The sequence below is a fragment of the Mixophyes fleayi genome, chromosome 12 (genome assembly GCF_038048845.1).
Source record: "Mixophyes fleayi isolate aMixFle1 chromosome 12, aMixFle1.hap1, whole genome shotgun sequence".
NCBI classification, from domain to species: Eukaryota; Metazoa; Chordata; class Amphibia; order Anura; family Limnodynastidae; genus Mixophyes; species Mixophyes fleayi.
In genome coordinates this window covers 113,392-134,075 of record NC_134413.1, presented here as the reverse complement: position 1 = coordinate 134,075, position 20,684 = coordinate 113,392, and the positions used below count along the sequence as shown (strand labels likewise).

At 49.4% G+C, this 20,684-nt stretch overlaps 1 protein-coding gene across 1 annotated transcript; it reads left to right on the top strand.

Annotated features, from left to right (window-relative positions):
- Nucleotides 1-17,151: 17,151 nt before the first annotated feature.
- FOS (Fos proto-oncogene, AP-1 transcription factor subunit) lies at nucleotides 17,152-20,684 on the top strand. Its single transcript, XM_075191764.1, has 4 exons — nucleotides 17,152-17,441; nucleotides 18,695-18,919; nucleotides 19,026-19,133; nucleotides 19,237-20,684. Exons 1-4 carry the CDS (start codon nucleotides 17,304-17,306, stop codon nucleotides 19,867-19,869), a joined length of 1,104 nt encoding a protein of 367 aa, XP_075047865.1. The 5' UTR covers nucleotides 17,152-17,303; the 3' UTR covers nucleotides 19,870-20,684.

The following is a 20,684-nucleotide window of genomic DNA, read 5'->3' as shown; positions in this document are numbered from 1 at the left end:
GTGTGAGTCTGTAGGGTGCTGTGTGGCTATTTGTGAGTTTGTAGGAGGATCTTTGTGTGACTGTAGGTGGTTCTGTGCGGCTGTGAGACTGTAGGCATTTCTGTGCGGCTGTGTGAGTCTGTAGGGTGCTGTGTGGCTATTTGTGAGTTTGTAGGAGGATCTTTGTGTGACTGTAGGTGGTTCTGTGCGGCTGTGTGAAAAAGTAGGGAGTGCTGTATGTGACTGTAGGGGGCACTGCACCATTGTATGTGATTGCAGGGGGTGCTGTGCCAGGGCCATCTTAACAACATTATGGGTCCCCGGGCAAAGCAGTGCACCGGGGCCCCTAGATATAGATATAGATATAGATATATAGAGATAGAGATAGATAGATGTACTTGCTCAGTGACCCCTTGAAGTTTTTTTTTGCAGGTTTTGTTCTTTTGCAGGATTATTTATTCTCATTAAGAGCTGTGCCTATGGGGCCCCCTTGCCCGTGGGGCCCCCGGGCAGCTGCCCATCGTGCCCAATGGAAAAGATGGCCCTGTGCTGTGCGGCTGTGTGAGACTGTGGGGAGAAATTGCTTTGTGTGACCATAGGGGGCGTTGTGCAGCTGTGTGATTGTAGGAGACAGCTGTGTTACTGTATGAGGAGCTGTGTGAGATAACAGGGGGGGCTTTGTGAGACAGCAGAAGGCACTGTGCGACGTTGTGACTGTAGGGGTCACTGTGACTGCAGCAAACGCTGTGTAACTATATTATCACCGTCAGGCTGTGTGAGACAATAAGGCGTACTTTGTATGACAGCAAGAGGCACTGTATGGTTGTGTACAACTGTAGGGTTCTCCGTCACTGCTGGGGCCATTGTGTAGCTGTGTTTGACTGCAATGGGTGCTGAATGGCTGTGTGACTGCAAGGGGCGCTGTGTGGCTACAGGGAGAATGAGGGGGCGTTGTGAGGCTGTAGGGAGACCATAGGGGGGTGCTGTCAGGCTATAGGAAGAATGGAGCGGGTGCTGTTCGGCTGTACGGAGAATGTACGGGGTGCTGTATGACTGGGAGCATCTAGGGGGTGCTGTGCGACTGTAGGGAGAACATAGGGGGGCACTGACCAGCTGTAGGGAGAATGTAGGTGGTGCTGTGCGGCTGTAGGGAGAATGTACAGGGTGCTGTATGACGGTTGGGAGCATCTAGGGGGTGCTGTGCGGCTGTGGGGACACTGTAGGGGGCGCTGTGCGGCTGTGGGGACACTGTAGGGGGCGCTATGCGGCTGTGGGGACACTGTAGGGGGCGCACAGGGGGCGCTGTGGGGACACTGTAGGGGGCGCACAGGGGGCGCTGTGGGGACACTGTAGGGGGCGCTGTGCGGCTGTGGGGACACTGTAGGGGGCGCTGTGCGGCTGTGGGGACACTGTAGGGGGCGCACAGGGGGCGCTGTGGGGACACTGTAGGGGGCGCACAGGGGGCGCTGTGGGGACACTGTAGGGGGCGCTGTGGGGACACTGTAGGGGGCGCTGTGCGGCTGTGGGGACACTGTAGGGGGCGCTGTGCGGCTGGAGGGACACTGTAGGGGGCGCTGTATGGCTGTGAGGACACTGTAGGGGGCGCTGTGCGGCTGTGGGGACACTGTAGGGGGCGCTGTGAGGACACTGTAGGGGGCGCTGTGGGGACACTGTAGGGGGCGCTGTGCGGCTGTGGGGACACTGTAGGGGGCGCTGTGCGGCTGTGAGGACACTGTAGGGGGCGCTGTGCGGCTGTGGGGACACTGTAGGGGGCGCTGTGCGGCTGTGAGGACACTGTAGGGGGCGCTGTGCGGCTGTGGGGACACTGTAGGGGGCGCTGTGCGGCTGTGAGGACACTGTAGGGGGCGCTGTGCGGCTGTGGGGACACTGTAGGGGGCGCTGTGCGGCTGTGAGGACACTGTAGGGGGCGCTGTGCGGCTGTGGGGACACTGTAGGGGGCGCTGTGGGGACACTGTAGGGGGCGCTGTGCGGCTGTGGGGACACTGTAGGGGGCGCTGTGCGGCTGTGAGGACACTGTAGGGGGCGCTGTGGGGACACTGTAGGGGGCGCTGTGAGGACACTGTAGGGGGCGCACAGGGGGCGCTGTGGGGACACTGTAGGGGGCGCTGTGGGGACACTGTAGGGGGCGCTGTGCGGCTGCGAGGACACTGTAGGGGGCGCTGTGGGGACACAGTAGGGGGCGCACAGGGGGCGCTGTGGGGACACTGTAGGGGGCGCTGTGGGGACACTGTAGGGGGCGCTGTGCGGCTGTGGGGACACTGTAGGGGGCGCTGTGAGGACACTGTAGGGGGCGCTGTGGGGACACTGTAGGGGCGCTGTGCGGCTGTGGGGACACTGTAGGGGGCGCTGTGCGGCTGTGGGGACACTGTAGGGGGCGCTGTGGGGACACTTTAGGGGGCGCTGTGCGGCTGCGAGGACACTGTAGGGGGCGCTGTGGGGACACTGTAGGGGGCGCTGTGCGGCTGTAGGGACACTGTAGGGGGCGCTGTGGGGACACTTTAGGGGGCGCTGTGCGGCTGTGGGGACACTGTAGGGGGCGCACAGGGGGCGCTGTGGGGACACTGTAGGGGGCGCTGTGAGGACACTGTAGGGGGCGCTGTGGGGACACTGTAGGGGGCGCTGTGGGGACACTGTAGGGGGCGCTGTGCGGCTGTGGGGACACTGTAGGGGGCGCTGTGCGGCTGTGGGGACACTGTAGGGGGCGCTGTGGGGACACTTTAGGGGGCGCTGTGCGGCTGTAGGGACACTGTAGGGGGCGCTGTGCGGCTGTGAGGACACTGTAGGGGGCGCTGTGGGGACACTTTAGGGGGCGCTGTGCGGCTGCGAGGACACTGTAGGGGGCGCTGTGGGGACACTTTAGGGGGCGCTGTGCGGCTGTGAGGACACTGTAGGGGGCGCTGTGGGGACACTTTAGGGGGCGCTGTGCGGCTGCGAGGACACTGTAGGGGGCGCTGTGGGGACACTGTAGGGGGCGCTGTGCGGCTGTAGGGACACTGTAGGGGGCGCTGTGCGGCTGTGAGGACACTGTAAAGGGCGCACAGGGGGCGCTGTGGGGACACTGTAGGGGGCGCTGTGGGGACACTGTAGGGGGCGCTGTGCGGCTGTGGGGACACTGTAGGGGGCGCTGTGCGGCTGTGGGGACACTGTAGGGGGCGCTGTGCGGCTGTGGGGACACTGTAGGGGGCGCTGTGGGGACACTGTAGGGGGCGCTGTGAGGACACTGTAGGGGGCGCTGTGCGGCTGTGGGGACACTGTAGGGGGCGCTGTGCGGCTGTGAGGACACTGTAGGGGGCGCTGTGCGGCTGTGGGGACACTGTAGGGGGCGCTGTGGGGACACTTTAGGGGCGCTGTGCGGCTGTAGGGACACTGTAGGGGGCGCTGTGCGGCTGTGAGGACACTGTAGGGGGCGCTGTGGGGACACTTTAGGGGGCGCTGTGCGGCTGCGAGGACACTGTAGGGGGCGCTGTGGGGACACTTTAGGGGGCGCTGTGCGACTGTGAGGACACTGTAGGGGGCGCTGTGGGGACACTTTAGGGGGCGCTGTGCGGCTGCGAGGACACTGTAGGGGGCGCTGTGGGGACACTGTAGGGGGCGCTGTGCGGCTGTAGGGACACTGTAGGGGGCGCTGTGCGGCTGTGAGGACACTGTAGGGGGCGCACAGGGGGCGCTGTGGGGACACTGTAGGGGGCGCTGTGGGGACACTGTAGGGGGCGCTGTGCGGCTGTGGGGACACTGTAGGGGGCGCTGTGCGGCTGTGGGGACACTGTAGGGGGCGCTGTGGGGACACTGTAGGGGGCGCTGTGAGGACACTGTAGGGGGCGCTGTGCGGCTGTGGGGACACTGTAGGGGGCGCTGTGCGGCTGTGAGGACACTGTAGGGGGCGCTGTGCGGCTGTGGGGACACTGTAGGGGGCGCTGTGCGGCTGTGGGGACACTGTAGGGGGCGCTGTGGGGACACTGTAGGGGGCGCTGTGAGGACACTGTAGGGGGCGCTGTGCGGCTGTGGGGACACTGTAGGGGGCGCTGTGCGGCTGTGAGGACACTGTAGAGGGCGCTGTGCGGCTGTGGGGACACTGTAGGGGGCGCTGTGAGGACACTGTAGGGGGCGCTGTGCGGCTGTGGGGACACTGTAGGGAGCGCTGTGCGGCTGTGGGGACACTGTAGGGAGCGCTGTGCGGCTGTGGGGACACTGTAGGGGGCGCTGTGAGGACACTGTAGGGGGCGCTGTGCGGCTGTGGGGACACTGTAGGGGGCGCTGTGCGGCTGTGGGGACACTGTAGGGGGCGCTGTGGGGACACTGTAGGGGGCGCTGTGCGGCTGTGGGGACACTGTAGGGGGCGCTGTGGGGACACTGTAGGGGGCGCTGTGCGGCTGTGGGGACACTGTAGGGGGCGCTGTGGGGACACTGTAGGGGGCGCTGTGCGGCTGTGGGGACACTGTAGGGGGCGCTGTGGGGACACTGTAGGGGGTGCTGTGCGGCTGTGGGGACACTGTAGGGGGCGCTGTGCGGCTGTGGGGACACTGTAGGGGGCGCTGTGGGGACACTGTAGGGGGTGCTGTGCGGCTGTGGGGACACTGTAGGGGGCGCTGTGGGGACACTGTAGGGGGCGCTGTGTGGCTGTGGGGACACTGTAGGGGGCGCTGTGGGGACACTGTAGGGGGCGCTGTGCGGCTGTGGGGACACTGTAGGGGGCGCTGTGGGGACACTGTAGGAGGCGCTGTGCGGCTGTGGGGACACTGTAGGGGGCGCTGTGCGGCTGTGAGGACACTGTAGGGGGCGCTGTGGGGACACTTTAGGGGGCGCTGTGCGGCTGCGAGGACACTGTAGGGGGCGCTGAGGGGACACTGTAGGGGGCGCTGTGCGGCTGTAGGGACGCTGTAGGGGGCGCTGTGCGGCTGTGAGGACACTGTAGGGGGCGCACAGGGGGCGCACAGGGGACACTGTAGGGGGCGCTGTGGGGACACTGTAGGGGGCGCTGTGCGGCTGTGGGGACACTGTAGGGGGCGCTGTGCGGCTGTGGGGACACTGTAGCGGGCGCTGTGCGGCTGTGAGGACACTGTAGGGGGCGCTGTGAGGACACTGTAGGGGGCGCTGTGAGGACACTGTAGGGGGCGCTGTGGGGACACTGTAGGGGGCGCTGTGCGGCTGTGAGGACACTGTAGGGGGCGCTGTGCGGCTGTGAGGACACTGTAGGGGGCGCTGTGCGGCTGTGAGGACACTGTAGGGGGCGCTGTGCGGCTGTGGGGACACTGTAGGGGGCGCTGTGCGGCTGTGAGGACACTGTAGGGGGCGCTGTGCGGCTGTGGGGACACTGTAGGGGGCGCTGTGCGGCTGTGAGGACACTGTAGGGGGCGCTGTGGGGACACTGTAGGGGGCGCTGTGGGGACACTGTAGGGGGCGCTGTGCGGCTGTGGGGACACTGTAGGGGGCGCTGTGCGGCTGTGAGGACACTGTAGGGGGCGCTGTGCGGCTGTGGGGACACTGTAGGGGGCGCTGTGCGGCTGTGAGGACACTGTAGGGGGTGCTGTGCGGCTGTGGGGACACTGTAGGGGGCGCTGTGCGGCTGTGGGGACACTGTAGGGGGCGCTGTGCGGCTGTGGGGACACTGTAGGGGGCGCTGTGAGGACACTGTAGGGGGCGCTGTGCGGCTGTGGGGACACTGTAGGGGGCGCTGTGGGGCTGTGAGGACACTGTAGGGGGCGCTGTGGGGACACTGTAGGGGGCGCTGTGGGGCTGTGGGGACACTGTAGGGGGCGCTGTGCGGCTGTGGGGACACTGTAGGGGGCGCTGTGCGGCTGTGAGGACACTGTAGGGGGCGCTGTGGGGACACTGTAGGGGGCGCTGTGCGGCTGTGAGGACACTGTAGGGGGCGCTGTGCGGCTGTGGGGACACTGTAGGGGGCGCTGTGCGGCTGTGAGGACACTGTAGGGGGCGCTGTGCGGCTGTCGTCGGACGGGCTTTCTGTAGCCAGAACTAACAAACAGCAACACACACTTATTGTCATGGTAACGCCGCACCTACTGGGCGGGAAGTCGATCACATGACCAGTGCCAGTGTCTGACGTGCACTTAGAACCGTTCCCACGGTGACACGCGGTGACGTCACCGCCCTGCCCGTATTTATGTATTGACGAGCCAAATATTTCAGTGTCACTATAGCAACAGAAAGCAGTTGCCGCTACCTCTAGTAACAGTGTCCTGATTGGCTGGCGACTATCCCGCCTCTCTCTATAGCAACCGTCACTAGGCTCCTAGTGTTTATGTGTGTGAGGGAAACCCTGAGAGTGACGGGGAGACTCCCTGAGAGTGACACCAGCTCTATATATAGATACTGTACTGATGTATATATACTGTTATATAGTGCCCTAACCCTATATATATACTGTTATATACTGTACTAATGTATATACTGTTATATACTGCCCTAACCCTATATATATACTGTTATATACTGCCCTAACCCTATATATATACTGTTATATACTGCCCTAACCCTATATATATACTGTTATATACTGCCCTAACCCTATATATATACTGTTATATACTGCCCTAACCCTATATATATATATATACTGTACTAATGTATATATACTGTTATACTGTACTAATATATATACTGTTATATACTGTACTAATATATATACTGTTATATACTGTACTAATATATATATACTGTTATATACTGTACTAATATATATATATATATATATATACTGTACTAATATATATACTGTTATACTGTACTAATGTATATATATATACTGTTATATACTGTACTAATATATATACTGTTATATACTGTACTAATATATATATATATATATATATACTGTACTAATATATATACTGTTATACTGTACTAATGTATATATATATACTGTTATACTGTACTAATATATATACTGTTATATACTGTACTAATATATATATATATACTGTTATATACTGTACTAATATATATACTGTTATACTGTACTAATATATATACTGTTATATACTGTACTAATATATATATATATACTGTTATATACTGTACTAATATATATACTGTTATACTGTACTAATGTATATATATATACTGTTATACTGTACTAATATATATACTGTTATATACTGTACTAATATATATATATATATATACTGTACTAATGTATATACTGTTATACTGTACTAATATATATATACTGTTATACTGTACTAATATATATACTGTTATATACTGTACTAATATATATATATATATATACTGTACTAATGTATATACTGTTATATACTGTACTAATGTATATATATATACTGTTATATACTGTACTAATATATATACTGTTATATACTGTACTAATATATATATATATACTGTTATATACTGTACTAATGTATATATATATACTGTTATATACTGTACTAATATATATACTGTTATATACTGTACTAATATATATATATATACTGTTATATACTGTACTAATATATATATATATACTGTTATACTGTACTGATGTATATATACTCTTATACTGTACTAATATATATACTGTTATATACTGCCCTAACCCTATATATATACTGTTATATACTGTACTAATGTGTATATACTGTTATATACTGTACTAATATATATATACTGTTATATACTGTACTAATGTATATATATATACTGTACTAATGTATATATATATACTGTACTAATGTATATATACTGTTATATACTGTACTAATGTATATATATATACTGTACTAATGTATATATATATACTGTACTAATGTATATATACTGTTATACTGTACTAATATATATACTGTTATACTGTACTAATGTATATATACTGTTATATACTGTACTAATATATATATATATACTGTTATATACTGCCCTAACCCTATATATATATACTGTTATATACTGTACTAATGTATATATATATACTGTACTAATGTATATATACTGTTATATACTGTACTAATATATATATATATACTGTTATATACTGCCCTAACCCTATATATATATACTGTTATATACTGTACTAATGTATATATATATACTGTACTAATGTATATATATATACTGTACTAATGTATATATACTGTTATACTGTACTAATATATATACTGTTATACTGTACTAATGTATATATACTGTTATATACTGTACTAATATATATATATATACTGTTATATACTGCCCTAACCCTATATATATATACTGTTATATACTGTACTAATGTATATATATACTGTTATACTGTACTAATGTATATATACTGTTATACTGTACTAATGTATATATACTGTTATATACTGCCCTAACCCTATATATATACTGTTATATACTGTACTAATGTATATATATATATATACTGTTATACTGTACTAATATATATACTGTTATATACTGTACTAATATATATATATATATATACTGTACTAATGTATATACTGTTATACTGTACTAATATATATACTGTTATACTGTACTAATATATATATATATACTGTACTAATGTATATATACTGTTATACTGTACTAATATATATATATACTGTACTGATGTATATACTGTTATATACTGTACTAATATATATATACTGTTATATACTGCCCTAACCCTATATATATATACTGTTATATACTGTACTAATATATATATATATACTGTTATATACTGCCCTAACCCTATATATATATACTGTTATATACTGTACTAATGTATATATATACTGTTATACTGTACTAATGTATATATACTGTTATACTGTACTAATGTATATATACTGTTATATACTGTACTAATATATATACTGTACTAATGTATATACTGTTATACTGTACTAATATATATATATATATACTGTTATATACTGTTATATAATATACTGTACTAATATATATATACTGTTATATATACTACCCTAACCCTATATATATATATATATATATATATATATATATATCTATATACTGTTATATATACTGCACTATATACTGTTATATAGATATACCGCCCTATATATATATATAATAATAATATTCTATATATAGATATACTCTCCTGTCTGCCTGAGCACAGACACTCATGTGACACATTTATCCTATATATATATATAATACTGCCAAAGGATGTATACCAAATCATTCCTTGCTAGTTGCAGGAAACTGGCACAGAAGATAGTTTCACCCCATCAGAGTATTGTACACAAAACTAGCATAGCCGACATCAGCTCTTTCCATCCAGAGATTCAGATCACTTATCCAGGCTGACAGACAGTTCACTAAAAGCTCCTATTTATCACAGGGAAAATGACACCAAGCCGCCCTCTGTATGTAGATATACACATATGGGACATATGATATAAAATGCAGTTGTCTACATAATAAAATAGCTTCTGGCCAGATAGCAGATAAAAATGTTAAAAACAATGTCAGATAAGAATCTTGAAGCGATATTTGAACAACTTCTTTGTCACAATGTTTCCAGTTGGAATAAAAAATTAGTTCCCAGGTTTATTCAAAACAAAGAAGGATTCCGTTACCTGAACCTTCCAATGTAAAATGAAAAATGAAAAAGCATCAAAATGAGTACTCACTAGAACCCTTTTACAAGTCCAGCGTAGCAACAAGTGCCGAATCAACCAGCCACTCCTGCGGCTGTGATAAATTTCTGTGTAAAAGATCCCCTCGTCCCGAACAGCTGGTAACATAAGATTATTGCGGTGAACTCCGGGGAGTAGGTTCTGTACCTCCGTATAAAAACTTTTACCAGACAAGGGTTCCGATTCCACCGATGTTCGAACTGAAAAGAAGAAGTGTTTGATCGATCAAACAAGATGTAAAAGTCCAAACCTACGCGTTTCACCTGGAAATATTCCTGGCTTCCTCAAGGATCATAGTGTATGTATATAAGTTTTTATACGGAGGTACGGAACCTTCTCCCCGGACTTTACTGCATAAGTCTTATGTTACCAGCTGTCCCATTCTTGCAATCTATGTCGAAATCTACTGGTGTGTATTTTGTTTTTGTTTTTGATTGTTTTAGCGCCTAGGAGTTCTTCTCTTCTCTTTTCTGTTGTGAGGATTTGGGGTTTCCTCTGCTCTCCTGTTGGGCAGCTTGTTTGTGTTTCAACTAGGAAGCGCAGATTAGGATCTTTTACAGATATACACATATATCTATCTATCTATCTATCTATCTATCTATCTATCTATCTCATATCTATCTATCTATCTATCTATCTCATACTTGCCAACTCTCCCGGAATGTCCGGGAGATTCCCGAAATTCGGGTAGGTCTCCCGGACTCCTGAGAGAGCAGTGCAACCTCCCACATTTGCCTACTTCTCTAGTGAAATGGGTGGGACTTAATGATGCGATTCACAGCAAATCGCGTCAACCTGGCCCCGCCCCCCGCTGTTATAGGACGAAAAATTACGGCATTCAGAAGTGGGGGGCATGGTTTAATGACATGATTTATACATCACGTGAGCTATAGTTACCTACTGTCTCAGTGTATATAAGCTGTAGTTACCTACTGTCTGAGTGTATATAAGCTGTAGTTACCTTCTGTCTGGGTGTATATAAACTGTAGTTACCTGGGTGTATATAAGCTGTAGTTACCTACTGTCTCAGTGTATATAAGCTGTAGTTACCTACTGTCTGAGTGTATATAAGCTGTAGTTACCTACTGTCTCAGTGTATATAAGCTGTAGTTACCTACTGTCTGGGTGTATATAAGCTGTAGTTACCTACTGTCTCAGTATATATAAGCTGTAGTTACCTACTGTCTGAGTCTATATAAGATGTAGTTACCTACTGTCTGAGTGTATATAAGCTGTAGTTACCTGGGTGTATATAAGCTGTAGTAACCTACTGTCTGGGTGTATATAAGCTGTAGTTATCTACTGTCTCAGTGTATATAAACTGTAGTTACCTACTGTCTGAGTGTATATAAGCTGTAGTTACCTACTGTCTCAGTGTATATAAGCTGTAGTTACCTACTGTCTGGGTGTATATAAACTGTAGTTATCTACTGTCTCAGTGTATATAAGCTGTAGTTACCTACTGTCTGGGTGTATATAAGCTGTAGTTACCTGGGTGTATATAAGCTGTAGTAACCTACTGTCTGGGTGTATATAAGCTGTAGTTATCTACTGTCTCAGTGTATATAAGCTGTAGTTACCTACTGTCTGAGTGTATATAAGCTGTAGTTACCTACTGTCTCAGTGTATATAAGCTGTAGTTACCTACTGTCTGGGTGTATATAAACTGTAGTTATCTACTGTCTCAGTGTATATAAGCTGTAGTTACCTACTGTCTGAGTGTATATAAGCTGTAGTTACCTGGCTGTATATAAGCTGTAGTTACCTGGGTGTATATAAGCTGTAGTTACCTACTGTCTGAGTGTATATAAGCTGTAGTTACCTGGCTGTATATAAGCTGTAGTTACCTGGGTGTATATAAGCTGTAGTTACCTACTGTCTGGGTGTATATAAGCTGTAGTTACCTACTGTCTGGGTGTATATAAGCTGTAGTTACCTGGCTGTATATAAGCTGTAGTTACCTACTGTCTGGGTGTATATAAGCTGTAGTTACCTACTGTCTGGGTGTATATAAGCTGTAGTTACCTACTGTCTGGGTGTATATAAGCTGTAGTTACCTACTGTCTGGGTGTATATAAGCTGTAGTTACCTGGGTGTATATAAGCTGTAGTAACCTACTGTCTGGGTGTATATAAACTGTAGTTACCTACTGTCTGGGTGTATATAAGCTGTAGTTACCTACTGTCTGGGTGTATATAAGCTGTAGTTACCTACTGTCTGAGTGTATATAAGCTGTAGTTACCTACTGTCTGGGTGTATATAAGCTGTAGTTACCTGGGTGTATATAAGCTGTAGTAACCTACTGTCTGGGTGTATATAAACTGTAGTTACCTGGCTGTATATAAGCTGTAGTTACCTACTGTCTGGGTGTATATAAGCTGTAGTTGCCTATTGCCTGGAATATCAAGGAGACAATGAAATTAGTATATACGGCTTACTGTATATGACTACAGACACCACATAGCACTAAAAGACAATATACAGGGTGGATTATACATATAGTAGACAATGGAGGAGACTATACACATTGATATATACATAAGAAAATATTGAACGTAAAGACGCCAACTAGGGGTTCTGGTAACGACATCTGCTCTATATGAAGTATAGGGAATGGCATACTTCTGTTTTACAGTTAATTTCCTTTCCTTCACCATACGTCTTCATGTCACCTATATACACCCGATGTGTGAGGGTTTATTATGGAAGGGGTGGGGTGTGGAACTACGCAGGACTGAGGGTATATTCCTCGTGTCATAATATTATGGTTCATCCCGCTGTCTGTGTGACCCTGGTAATATGAGATGACCTGAGAAGGTGACGGAATCACCTGTCACTCCCTGTACTCGGGCGGGTCTGCGGATAGAATCAGTTCCTGCCTGCTTAGACAGGATTGTGCAAGACTCTAGTTCACCAGGACAGGCATGAAGATAGGAAGCACCATCTTTCTGTCTGTCCCACAGTCATCACGTACAAAGCTGCCAACTGGGCTTTTCCAAGCACAGTCCCATATTTTAAATATTTATCCCTGTAAAAGTCCTTACTTTTAATAATGACCAACTGCTCCTTTCCTGCGGTGGTCCCGGGAGGTTACTGTGGCCGCGCTGGGCGGTCTGACTATGTTGCACCCTGTTTGTGTGAATATTAGCAGAACTATGTGTACAATAATTACATAAGAAGGACCATGTACTTTGATAAAATAAAAGGCAGCACTAGACCTAGATATAGAATATATACCAGGTTACCACCATTACATAGATCACCCCAGAAAGCACAGGGCACTGTTTAGTACCGATAAAGAAAGGAGTTGTTGCTGGAGATACAGTAACACAGAATGTAGGAGTAACGCAGTTCATTGTGCAGGCTCTATAGACAGTGACGGTGCTGAGCTGTGTGCAAGAACTAGACCACTATACACATCCAGTAGGGTGCACAGTGCAGTTGGTGGTAATTGTGTAACTCACGACAGACTGTGTCACAGCATCATCCCACCATCTCCCTCCCACACCACAGAGGGAGGATCTCCGCACTCATCACCCACCAGTTTCACTAGCTGTGTCACACTGCTACACAATGCAGGTGTCTGTACAATCACACTATGTTGGTGCTTCATGAATGAAAGATGAAAATAATGACAAGTTACATTTCGGGGGCAGATTTTACATATTATCCTGTCAGGGGAATATTATTTATTCATTTATTTCAAGGGGGGCACTAAGTAGTTGTAGGTATTACAAGTCCTGCGTAGATCCAAGTCTCATGAACATTAACCCCACTTGTCAGTTTAAGTTTTTGATACTTTGTTGTGGTTTTACGGAAATTGCAGAATGACAAAGCAGCCGCCCAGTGATTCTCCAGTGACACTGACCAATCCTGACTCCTGTGTATTGTATCTGTAGCCTGATGCTGATTATCCATTATTATCTTCTCTAATAGCTGGTAAATGACCCCGGGTGTCAGGGGAGGGCTGGTTAATGAATCCGGGTGTCAGGGGAGGGCTGGTAAATGACCCCGGGTGTCAGGGGAGGGCAGGTAAATGACCCCGGGTGTCAGGGGAGGGCTGGTAAATTGCCCCAGGTGTCAGGGGAGGGCTGGTAAATGACCCCGGGTGTCAGGGGAGGACTGGTAAATGACCCCGGGTGTCAGGGGAGGGCTGGTAAATTGCTCTGGGTGTCAGGGGAGGGCTGGTAAATTGCCCCGGGTGTCAGGGGAGGGCTGGTAAATGACCCCGGGTGTCAGGGGAGGGCTGGTAAATGACCCCGGGTGTCAGGGGAGGGCTGGTAAATGACCCCGGGTGTCAGGGGAGGGCAGGTAAATGACCCCGGTTGTCAGGGGAGGGCTGGTAAATTGCCCCGGGTGTCAGGGGAGGGCTGGTAAATGACCCCGGGTGTCAGGGGAGGGCTGGTAAATGACCCCGGGTGTCAGGGGAGGGCTGGTAAATGACCCCGGGTGTCAGGGGAGGGCTGGTAAATTGCTCCGGGTGTCAGGGGAGGGCTGGTAAATTGCCCCGGGTGTCAGGGGAGGGCTGGTAAATGACCCCGGGTGTCAGGGGAGGGCTGGTAAATGACCCCGGGTGTCAGGGGAGGGCTGGTAAATGACCCCGGGTGTCAGGGGAGGGCTGGTAAATTGCCCCGGGTGTCAGGGGAGGGCTGGTAAATGACCCCGGGTGTCAGGGGAGGGCTGGTAAATGACCCCGGGTGTCAGGGGAGAGCTGGTAAATTGCCCCGGGTGTCAGGGGAGGGCTGGTAAATGACCCCGGGTGTCAGGGGAGGGCTGGTAAATGACCCCGGGTGTCAGGGGAGGGCTGGTAAATGACCCCGGGTGTCAGGGGAGGGCAGGTAAATGACCCCGGGTGTCAGGGGAGGGCTGGTAAATTGCCCCGGGTGTCAGGGGAGGGCTGGTAAATGACCCCGGGTGTCAGGGGAGGGCTGGTAAATGACCCCGGGTGTCAGGGGAGGGCTGGTAAATGACCCCGGGTGTGAGGGGAGGGCTGGTTAATGACCCTGAGTGTCAGGGGAGGGCTGGTTAATGACCCTGAGTGTCAGGGGAGGGCTGGTAAATGACCCCGGGTGTCAGGGGAGCGCTGGTAAATTGCCCCGGGTGTCAGGGGAGGGCTGGTAAATGACCCCGAGTGTCAGGGAAGGGCTGGTAAATGACCTCGGGTGTCAGGGGAGGGCTGGTAAATTGCCCCGGGTGTCAGGGGAGGGCTGGTAAATGACCCCGAGTGTCAGGGAAGGGCTGGTAAATGACCCCGGGTGTCAGGGGAGGGCTGGTAAATGACCCCGGGTGTCAGGTGAGGGCTGGTAAATGACCCCGGGTGTCAGGGGAGGGCTGGTAAATGACCCCGGGTGTCAGGGGAGGGCAGGTAAATGACCCCGGGTGTCAGGACAGGGCTGGTAAATTGCCCCGGGTGTCAGGGAAGGGCTGGTAAATTTCCCCGGGTGTCAGGGGAGAGCTGGTAAATGACCCCGGGTGTCAGGGGAGGGCTGGTAAATTGCCCTGGGTGTCAGGGTAGGGCTGGTAAATGACCCCGGGTGTCAGGGGAGGGCTGGTAAATGACCCCGGGTGTCAGGGGAGGGCTGGTAAATTGCCCTGGGTGTCGGGTAGGGCTGGTAAATGACCCCGGGTGTCAGGGGAGGGCTGACAACTTTTGACCCAAGGCCAAGTCTGGAACGACAATCTTACAATGCCAGAAGGGTCAGAGTGCCTAAGAGTGTTAATGAGCTAGTCCAGAGGGGCTCAAACTCAGTCCTCAAGGGCTACCAACAGGTCATGTTTTCAGGATTTCTTCAATCATGCACAGGTGAGTATTTGGCTGCGTCAACAATTGTCCCACCTGTTTCTACAGACAGAAGTCCTGAAAATGTGGCCTGTTGGTAGCTCTTGAGGGCTGGGTTTGAGCACCTCTGAGCTAGTCGGTGCTTCCAAAGTGTTGTTCTCATGTGCCAATCAGTCTCATTTAGACCCCTCAGTCCCACGTTCTGAGTTTCAGCCAGAGGTGGAACAGTGCCAGGTTCCATAGTAAAGTTTAAATAGGAGCCTGGTCATGCTGCTGTAGTCTCATTGGCCCCTCGCTCTGCTCTCTACTCTGTGTGCTCAGGTACATGCTGGATCCAGTGCTGCTTGTTCTGCAGTCAGTCCTAACATAGGCTGAGTATAGTAAAGACTGTATGTAGAATATAGAACGGATGTATATAAGCCTGAGAAAGCTGTATCTTTGCGAGCGGTCAGGGGCAGGTGCATATAATGGATGATGACTGTCTCCGGCACTAGTGAACCGCTTGTGATTGGCAGTTTGTGATATCACTGACAATGATTGGTGCTTTCTTCTTTGCTCTGGCATGTAATATGCTTTTGATTTGTGGGGTTGTTTCTGCTGTATTAAAGAGGTTTTTTATAAGTTTTATTGTTGCCCAACTACGAATACTTTTGTTGGATATTAAAGAAGTGGGACGCAGTATCAGTGACATGTGCCCAGCATAAACCCAGTGCGCATGCTGCACTGATCTTTAGATGTATAGGGCTCAGCATATGGGCCTAAATAACCTTTTAAATTTGTTTCTGAGCATAAATTATGCATAGTGTGCACAGTGATTGACATTAATGTAGTGTATTTAATAGCTGCTTTCTACTGCTATGAATTGAGATGAACTATATATAATATACGCTACTGACGTATGGACAGTATACTCTTCTTCTGTTATGTATAAGAGTACAAAGCCACGAATCCACAGGTGAAGGTTACACATGTTGGTAATACCCTGCTATTAGACCACTGTTGTGACCCCATTTGTGGATTTAGGTAAATGTTCGGCATGGGGACATATACTGAGACAGATTCTGCACAGTGATGTCACTGCAAGCAGAGGGAATCCCTCTTCACAACAAGGAATCCCTAATTTGGCCTCATGTGGGAGGAGGGAATCCCTGCCTCTGGCCTCACACAGGGGGGGAGGGAATCCTGTGCTGTTCTCTCAGATGAGGGAGGGCTCATCCAGTAAACTGACTAAACAAAGTAATGTGAAAGTAATGTCCTCAGGCCTGAGGCCGCTCTCCCCTCCCAGAGACAGTCAGTGCCCACAGAGTACATGGCTGTCACTAATTACACTACAACCCCCAACATAACTGTCATTAAAGGGTTGTTGTCTCATCTCATAGTGACTTCTAGGTGGCAGAGAATAAATGACATAATAATATAATATAGAGATGGCTCTATAGGGGCTGCTCCTATGTAATGATGTCACCTGTACTGTTATTGTTATATTGTGTCCATGGAAGTGTTTGTTGTGTCTCTGCCCCTCCCTCCTCTGCTGCTCTCAGGGCTCTTCCCGGCAGCCCCGCCCCCTCCGATAACCACGCCCCAACACAGGATGTTTTCCTTTTAAGGACATCTGCGTCATGGATTCCCGAGTTTGGATCGAACCATTTGGGAGAATCCACGGGGGGCGGCCGTGTTTTATTGACACTGCAGCTGTGTGGAAGGATGCGGACAGGGTGGGAGGTGCCCCGGTGTGAGGAGACACTGGACGGCTGAGCCCTCCCCGGCTGTGTGATACAGGATCCCCTTCCAGGAACGGCCGCCCCCCCCGCCGAGCGCACACATAGTATGTTCCGGCTGGTATAAAGGGAGGAGAGCGCACAGAGAGGCAGCAGTGACAGCTCCAGCAGCTCCCAGCACATCGTACGGACAGCGCAGCCAGCACAGACATGTATCACGGCTTCTCCACCGACTACGACGCCGCCTCTTCCCGGTGCAGCAGCGCATCTCCCGCCGGGGACAGTCTGACTTATTACCCGTCTCCCTCAGCCTCGTTCTCCAGCATGGGATCCCCGCTCACACCGCCGGTAAGTGCCAGCCAGGTGTCCGCCTGGAGGTGGGGGGTCAGGGCGGGTGGTGCAGCGGGTGATGGGCTCAGTCCCCCCCTCCCTCCCCCGTGTGTGTAACGCGGATTCATTGATAAAAATCCAGAGTTCATTCAGGAGACTCCAGAGCGACTCCTGCGTCATCCTGACGTCACAGCTATTTATATCCTACTCCTGTGCTGGGATTGGCTGTGCGGATCCCTGATCCCACTACCTGGAGCAATGAATGAGCTGCATGATCCCACTACCTGGAGCAATGAATGAGATCCCTGATCCCACTACCTGGAGCAATGAATGAGCTCCCTGATCCCACTACCTGGAGCAATGAATGAGCTGCATGATCCCACTACCTGGAGCAATGAATGAATGAGATCCCTGATCCCACTACCTGGAGCAATGAATGAATGAGCTGCATGATCCCACTACCTGGAGCAATGAATGAGCTCCCTGATCCCACTACCTGGAGCAATGAATGAATGAGCTGCATGATCCCACTACCTGGAACAATGAATGAATGAGCTGCATGATCCCACTACCTGGAGCAATGAATGAATGAGCTGCATGATCCCACTACCTGGAGCAATGAATGAATGAGCTGCATGATCCCACTACCTGGAGCAATGAATGAATGAGCTGCATGATCCCACTACCTGGAGCAATGAATGAATGAGCTGCATGATCCCACTACCTGGAGCAATGAATGAATGAGCTGCATGATCCCACTACCTGGAGCAATGAATGAGCTCCCTGATCCCACTACCTGGAGCAATGAATGAATGAGCTGCATGATCCCACTACCTGGAGTAATGAATGAATGAGCTGCATGATCCCACTACCTGGAGCAATGAATGAATGAGCTGCATGATCCCACTACCTGGAGCAATGAATGAATGAGCTGCATGATCCCACTACCTGGAGCAATGAATGAATGAGCTGCATGATCCCACTACCTGGAGCAATGAATGAGCTGCATGATCCCACTACCTGGAGCAATGAATGAGCTCCCTGATCCCACTACCTGGAGCAATGAATGAGATCCCTGATCCCACTACCTGGAGCAATGAATGAATGAGATCCCTGATCCCACTACCTGGGGTAATGAATGAATGAGCTGCATGATCCCACAGCATCCAGCTCTGGAGCAATGAATGAGCCCTCTGAATGTGTAGATGGGGAAAGTGCATTTTTTTTTATTTGAGTTTTGCTATATGCTGACCTTGTCTTTCTTATTTCAGGAATTTGGCACAGAGTCCAGTGGCAGCTTTGTCCCCACTGTTACGGCCATCTCTACTTCCCCAGATCTGCAGTGGCTGGTGCAACCTACCCTGATATCCTCTGTAGCCCCATCTCAATCTAGAGCTCACCCCTATGGGACCGCTCCAACATACAGCAGGATTGGGGTGATAAAAGGGTCATCTGTAAGAGGCCAGAGCCTGGGCAGGAGAGGAAAACTAGAACAGGTAACTGTCCAGCTTGTGTCTGAGATAACCAGTCTGTGACCACCTCTTGTTATGCAAAGATCCAAACACTATTCTCCATGTTAACATTCTGTCTTCAATTCCACAGCTTTCCCCTGATGAGGAGGAAAAACGGAGAGTCAGACGGGAAAGAAACAAAATGGCAGCAGCTAAATGCCGTAATCGTCGCCGTGAGCTGACAGACACCCTCCAAGCTGTAAGTGTCTAATCTCCTACCCCATGATGCACACGGCTGTTGTTCTAATGATGGCCTCTTATGCACAATAACATGGTCTAATCAGCTTGTTCACTTTCCTTAGGAAACCGATGACTTGGAGGATGATAAAGCTGCTTTACAAGCGGAGATTGCAGCCCTCTTGAAGGAAAAGGAGAAACTGGAGTTCATCCTCATTGCTCATAAACCAGCTTGCAAGATTCCACATGACTTGGAGGGGACTTTTCAGGACTTAACATCGGCCCTGGACCTAGGTCTGATCTCTGAGGTCCCATGTTCTTCTAGCTCTCAAGAACCTGAGGTACAACATCTCTTTTCAGTGGGTCTTCCACAGTCTTCCATTCCTGAAGAAAAGGAGACCTCCCAGCTCCAGATACCGCTGGAACTCAAGTCCGAGCCCCTGGATGACTTCCTCTTCAGCCCCACTCCTGCTGGAGCTTCCGATGCTGCTCGCTCTGTCCCAGATGTGGATCTGTCCAGTGCCCTGTACAGCTCTGATTGGGAACCTCTGTACAACACACTGGCAGTGGATATGGAGCCCCTCTGCACACCAGTTGTTACCTGCACGCCGACTTGCACCACGTACACCACATCTTTTGTCTTCACATACCCAGAGTCTGAGCCCTTCCCCAACTGTGGAGCTGCTCATCGGAGAGGGAGCAGCAGTAACGAGCAATCGTCAGACTCTCTCAACTCTCCCACCCTATTGGCCTTGTAATGCAGAACTAATATGACAATGATGGGGTCTATCTGGAACTGTACCCACAAATAATCAAAGCTTGGTGACTTTCTCCATAATTTCACAGGCAATAAGTGATGTGGGTTTACCGCCTCATATTGTAAGATAGCCTGTTGCTGCTATACTGTGCATGTCTGGTCCACTCATCTCTGGCCAAGTTGTGGGCAGCTTGTAGTTGAAAATACAATTTGACACCGTCCCAGTGCCCAAGAGCTGCCACCCATACCTCTGGCTTTGGTGGCTGTCTAACTCCTCCGCTGTAGTTGTGCCCATGCAGCAGTAGACCCTTCCATCTGATACCTCTTCCTGATGTGGAGCACTGGCATGGACTTCTTGTGACTTCTCCCGTTAATATGTAGCATGATGTATCGTCACTGCTGTGACAGTGATTAACACGTTGGGTAATGTCTCATCGTCTGACTTTGAAGCTGTGTTGTGTGTACAGCGCCGGTACACCGGCTTCTTGGTGCTGGCTGCAGACTGCTTGGTGAATCTAGCACTTAGCAGCTCCATAACAGCCAAGATTTATTTTGTAAGTCTGATATAGAGTATATATAAATATATATTGAAGCCGGACACATGGTGAACGTGCCGTATCTTCCGTTGATTGTAATTCCGTCTCTGTCTTTCCAAGTTTTCCATGAAAACGTTTTATTTCCTGTAGACGGTTTTAGTTAACTTATGTTGAATTTTGAGAATATTTATATTTTTATTTGTATTTTATTTTGTACTTTTGACTCCTGCGGACAAACAGAACCTCAAGCGTTCGTTTTATGCTTCTTGTCCAAGACCTT